The following is a 5,663-nucleotide window of genomic DNA, read 5'->3' as shown; positions in this document are numbered from 1 at the left end:
TGTGGGTCTGACGGTGGTCTAGTGATCAGTGGACTTGTGATATATGATGTTCATAATGTACACTCAATATAAATCTATAACCGACATATCAATATGGGCCTGACATCGTGCTGCTGGCATCAAGGTGAAGGAGGGACAGACCGCAGCGTCACGACCAACCGTCCCATCTCAGCTGCAGCCTGAAAGACGTGTGTGTGTGTGTGTGTGTGTGTGTGTGTGTGTGTGTGTGTGTGTGTGTGTGTGTGTGTGTGTGTGTGTGTGTGTGTGTGTGTTTCTTTGTGCATGTGCACGCATTGCCTTTCTCGTGCGGTGGAGCGACTCAGCGTTGAGGTCCAAAGTGTTTTTCTTTCTTTCTGGGTTTTTCCACCAGAAGCAGGTGTTTGTATGCAAACCCTCAAATGAATCTACTGACGAAATGCTGCAGAACTGTAACATAGATCAGCCCCTCCTCCCCTCAGGAACACACTTCTGGTTTTCTAGGCTTCAAAAGGCGTTTCAGGAAAACAGACCTGCTGTTCCTCTGCACTGAAACAGAAAAACCGAAAGTCGTGTTGAATTTTATATCATAATAAATCAAAGGCAGACAAAGATTTACCGCCACCTGCTGGTCGCTCTGCAGGTTCAGCTAACCGTTTAAACTTGGCCGGGGTGAGGGGGGGGCAGTGGGGGGTTTGGGGGGCAGTAATGGGTCTGGGGGGCAGTAAGGGGTGAGGGGCAGTATGGGGTCTGGGGGGCAGTAAGGGGTCTGGGGGGCAGTAACGAGGTCTTGGGGCAGTAAGGAGGTCTGGGGGCAGTAAGGAGTCTGGGGGCATTAATGGGTGAGGGGGCAGTAGGGAGGTCTGGGGGCAGTAAGGGATCTGGGGGCAGTAAGGGGTCTGGGGGGCAGTAACGAGGTCTTGGGGCAGTAAGGGAGTCTGAGGGCAGTAAGTAGTCTGGGGGCAGTACGGAGGTCTGGGGGGCAGTAAGGAGGTCTGGGGGGCATTAATGGGTGAGGGGGCAGTAAGGGATCTGGGGGCAGTAAGGAGGTCTTGGGGCAGTAAGGAGGTCTGGGGGGCATTAATGGGTGAGGGGGGCAGTAGGGAGGTCTGGGGGGCAGTAAGAGGTCTGGGGGCAGTAAGGGGTCTGGGGGGCAGTAACGAGGTCTTGGGGCAGTAAGGAGGTCTGAGGGGCAATAAGGAGTCTGGGGGGGCAGTAAGGAGGTCTGGGGGGCAGTAAGGAGGTCTGGGGGCAGTAAGGGAGTCTGGGGGCAGTAAGGGGTCTGAGGGCAGTAAGGAGGTCTGGGGGCAGTAAGGGGTCTTGTGGGCAGTAAGGAGGTTTGAGGGCAGTAAGGAGGTCTGGGGATCAGTAAGGAGGTCTGGGGGCAGTAAGGGGTCTGGGGGGCATTAATGGGTGAGGGGGCAGTAGGGAGGTCTGGGGGCAGTAAGGGGTCTGGGGGGCAGTAACGAGGTCTTGGGGCAGTAAGGAGGTCTTGGGGCAGTAAGGGGTCTGGTGGACAGTAGGGAGGTCTGAGGGGCAATAAGGAGTCTGGGGGGGCAGTAAGGAGGTTTGAGGGCAGTAAGGGATCTGGGGGCAGTAACGAGGTCTTGGGGCAGTAAGGGGTCTGGTGGGCAGTAAGGGGGTCTGAGGGCAGTAAGGAGGTCTGGGGATCAGTAAGGAGGTCTGGGGGCAGTAAGGAGGTCTGGGGGCAGTAGGGAGGTCTGGGGGCAGTAAGGGGTCTGGGGGGCAGTAAGGAGGTCTTGGGGCAGTAAGGAGGTCTGGGGGGCATTAATGGGTGAGGGGGCAGTAGGGAGGTCTGGGGGGCAGTAAGAGGTCTGGGGGCAGTAAGGGGGCTGGGGGGCAGTAAGGGGTGAGGGGGCAGTAAGGAGGTCTGAGGGGCAATAAGGAGTCTGGGGAGGCAGTAAGGAGGTCTGGGGGCAGTAAGGGAGTCTGGGGGCCGTAAGGGGTCTGAGGGAGGCAGTAAGGAGGTCTGAGTGGCAATAAGGAGTCTGGGGGGGCAGTAAGGAGGTCAGGGGGGCAGTAAGGAGGTTTGAGGGCAGTAAGGGATCTGGGGGCAGTAACGAGGTCTTGGGGCAGTAAGGAGGTCTGGGGGGCAGTAAGGGGTCTGGGGGGCATTAATGGGTGAGGGGGGCAGTAGGGAGGTCTGGGGGCAGTAAGGGGTCTGGGGGGGCAGTAAGGAGGTCTGGGGGGCAGTAAGGAGGTCTGGGGGCAGTAAGGGATCTGGGGGCAGTAAGAGGTCTGGGGGCAGTAAGGGATCTGGGGGCAGTAACGAGGTCTTGGGGCAGTAAGGAGGTCTGGGGGGCAGTAAGGGGTCTGGGGCAGTAAGGAGGTCTGGGGGCAGTATGGGGTCTGGGGGCAGTAAGGAGGTTTGAGGGCAGTAAGGGGTCTGGGGGCAGTAACGAGGTCTTGGGGCAGTAAGGAGTCTGGGGGGGCAGTAAGGGAGTCTGGGGCAGTAAGGGGGTCTGGGGGCAGTAAGGGAGTCTGGGGGCAGTAAGGAGGTCTGGGGGCAGTAAGGAGGTCTGGGGGCAGTAAGGGGTCTTGTGGGCAGTAGGGAGGTCTGAGGGGCAATAAGGAGTCTGGGGGGGCAGTAAGGAGATCTGGGGGCAGTAACGAGGTCTTGGGGCAGTAAGGTGTCTGGTGGGCAGTAAGGAGGTATTGGGGGCAGTAACGAGGTCTTGGGGAAGTAAGGGGTCTGGTGGGCAGTAAGGAGGTATTGGGGGCAGTAACGAGGTCTTGGGGCAGTAAGGGGTCTGGTGGGCAGTAAGGAGGTATTGGGGGCAGTAAGGAGGTCTGGGGGCAGTAAGGGGTCTGGTGGGCAGTAGGGAGGTCTGGGGGCAGTAAGGGGTCTGGTGGGCAGTAGGGAGGTCTGAGGGGCAGTAAGGAGGTCTGGGGGGCAGTAAGGAGGTATTGGGGGCAGTAAGGAGGTCTGGGGGCAGTAAGGAGGTCTGGGGGCAGTAAGGGGTCTGGGGGGCAGTAGGGAGGTCTGAGGGGCAATAAGGAGTCTGGGGGGGCAGTAAGGAGGTTTGGGGGCAGTAACGAGGTCTTGGGGAAGTAAGGGGTCTGGTGGGCAGTAAGGAGGTAGTGGGGGCAGTAACGAGGTCTTGGGGCAGTAAGGGGTCTGGTGGGCAGTAAGGAGGTATTGGGGGCAGTAACGAGGTCTTGGGGCAGTAAGGGGTCTGGTGGGCAGTAAGGAGGTATTGGGGGCAGTAACGAGGTCTTGGGGAAGTAAGGGGTCTGGTGGGCAGTAACGAGGTCTTGGGGGCAGTAAGGGGTCTGGTGGGCAGTAAGGGGGTCTGGGGGCAGTAAGGAGATCTGGGGGCAGTAAGGGGCTCGGGGGGCAGTAAGGGGCTCGGGGGGCAGTCTGGGTCTTTCATAAATGGCCGTTTTGAATGTTGTAGTTTCTCGTTCTCTTTTTGTTTTGTTGTTTTTCGTTGACGATGTTTTAAATGTTTACGACGGGGAAAATAAGTAATTAACCCTGAAGGGCAACTCTTTGTAAAGGGGGGCGGGAGGGGCAAAGTGGGGGGTATTTGTGTGATCCTGTTGTGATAAAATGTTCCAGGTTGTATAATCGTTTTCATATGACAAATTTATGGGTATATTTTCAAAAGGAAATAAATTCAACCCCAACGTCTGGAGTTACTGTGTTATTATTCATTAAGGCTTTAAGCTCAACTGCTGCAGCTCTGACCTTCACTGCAGACACCAGCTAGTGGTGCTGAATGTAGACGGCCCCACGGTGACCTCTGACCTCTAAACTGCTGCCTCTGCTATTTCCTCTGAGTGTAGATACATTAAAGTTGAAGCCAGCTGAACGGCAGTGGCAGGCTGAGTTGAAGCAGGTCTGTTGACAGAGGGAAACGTCCTGGTGTGCCTGCAGGAGAAAATGCAGTGTTGTGTATCAGCAGACCGCCCTCACCGCAGACCGCCCTCACTGCAGACCGCCCTCACCGCAGACTGCCATCAACGCAGACCACCCTCACTGCAGACCACCCTCACTGCAGACCGCCCTCACCGCAGACTGCCATCAATGCAGACCGCCCTCACCGCAGACTGCCATCACCGCAGACCGCCCTCACAGCAGACCGCCCTCACCGCAGACCGCCCTCACAGCAGACCGCCCTCACCGCAGACCGCCCTCACCGCAGACTGCCATCACCGCAGACCGCCCTCACTGCAGACCGCCCTCACAGCAGACCGCCCTCACAGCAGACCGCCCTCACCGCAGACCGCCCTCACCGCAGACCGCCCTCACAGCAGACCGCCCTCACTGCAGACCACCCTCACAGCAGACCACCCTCACCGCAGATTGGCCTCACAGCAGACTTCCCTCGATAGGAGGCGGTCTGCAGACCTGTGAGTGAATGAATCGGTCACTCAGTTGCATGAAATGTAATAAGAACACTGTCGGACTCGTCGCTGTAAATAACGAACCTCTGGCTGGTTTTATCATCTGAACACAACAGCTCAGTTTTTCAGTGTCTCTGATTAACAGCCCGGTTGGATTTAAACTGAATGTTTTTCCACTTTTAGTTTCTCCTGAACTTTAAAAATGCATCTGTGACCAGAAGCCGTTTCTAAAGTCTAGTCAGAGATTAACAGCAGTAATTTAACTAGAGATAATAATCATTTGAAACTTTCCAGGCGTCTTTCAGTGAATCTGTGAGCTTCAAGCTGCTGATGTCTGAAGCTTCACTTCAAAATGTTTCGGTGGGATTTTCTGACCATTTTGTGCAGAAAACCCAAAATCCTGCAGGCAGCCGCCTGGACTTCATTTAGAAAGGTAAAAACTTTTGACTTTAACTTGTTCTTACAATCATAAGATAAATGCAGATTTCTTAATAGTTAAAATGTAGTTGTCTAGTCAAAGCTCACTTTTAGACATCTGGAAAGTAATTGTGTGGTACAACAGCTTGCCATAGCTGGGACTCGTCTCCAGATCGTTTAAATGTGTGAAGAATCGCCGGCCTTGTTCCACTGGGAGGCATGATGCTGCGGGCCGCAGGTCAGCCAGGGGTCAAACTGGAGGCAGCGCCTCTACCGGATGAAGAGGTCAGAGGTCACAGAGCTAATTGGACAGTGAATGACGGGGATCTTTGGGATAAATTAGCTGAGATAATCCCATGATGCAACAGCTGATTAAAGTTTCATGCTTTGAACTTTTAAACTCTGCGTCATGTTTGGTGCTTCAGTTTGAAAACTCAGTGAAAACGTTTCATTTACCTCCAGAAGGAAAAGAGATGAGAAACGAAGCTGCTTCCCAGAATCAGCTGCAGCTGATTGTGGTGGTTTCATGTCGGCGGAGCCACTTGGACGATGTGGACCCGTCCAGGCCGAAGCCTCGGCGCCGTTACGCAACGCAGAGGAACCACAGGCTGCACATTCGCTGCTGGCCTCATTTTAATATTAACGCACCGATTCCTGTTCAGGTGGTTCAGGTATTGTCAGAGGTCAGGGGTCAAGGGTCAGGGGTCAGGCGCCGCAGGACGTCATGTCCAAAAAACCAAGATGGAGTCAAACGAGGGCAGGAGCTGAAATAAACTAAAAACAAGAGAAACCAAGAAACCAGGAACAAGTTTAGAACCGATGAGGAACAACGCAGAAACCAGACTGGACCCGGCAAGCCGGACTGGACCAGGGAGGCCAGACTGGACCAGACTGGACCC

The 5,663-nt window shown here is 55.2% G+C and overlaps 1 protein-coding gene across 1 annotated transcript; it reads right to left on the bottom strand.

Annotated features, from left to right (window-relative positions):
* Positions 1-2,111: 2,111 nt before the first annotated feature.
* LOC145550069 (uncharacterized) lies at positions 2,112-4,048 on the bottom strand. The gene has a single exon (XM_081603515.1). The coding sequence runs from the start codon at positions 3,576-3,578 to the stop codon at positions 2,112-2,114; it is 1,467 nt and encodes a 488-aa protein (XP_081459641.1). The 5' UTR covers positions 3,579-4,048.
* Between the last annotated feature and the right edge of the window lie 1,615 nt (positions 4,049-5,663).

The sequence above is a fragment of the Poecilia reticulata genome, chromosome 22 (genome assembly GCF_904066995.2).
Source record: "Poecilia reticulata chromosome 22, P_reticulata-male-v2, whole genome shotgun sequence".
NCBI lineage: Eukaryota > Metazoa > Chordata > Actinopteri > Cyprinodontiformes > Poeciliidae > Poecilia > Poecilia reticulata.
The sequence above is the reverse complement of the archived record's forward strand: the minus strand, read 5'-3'. Positions and strand labels throughout refer to the sequence as shown.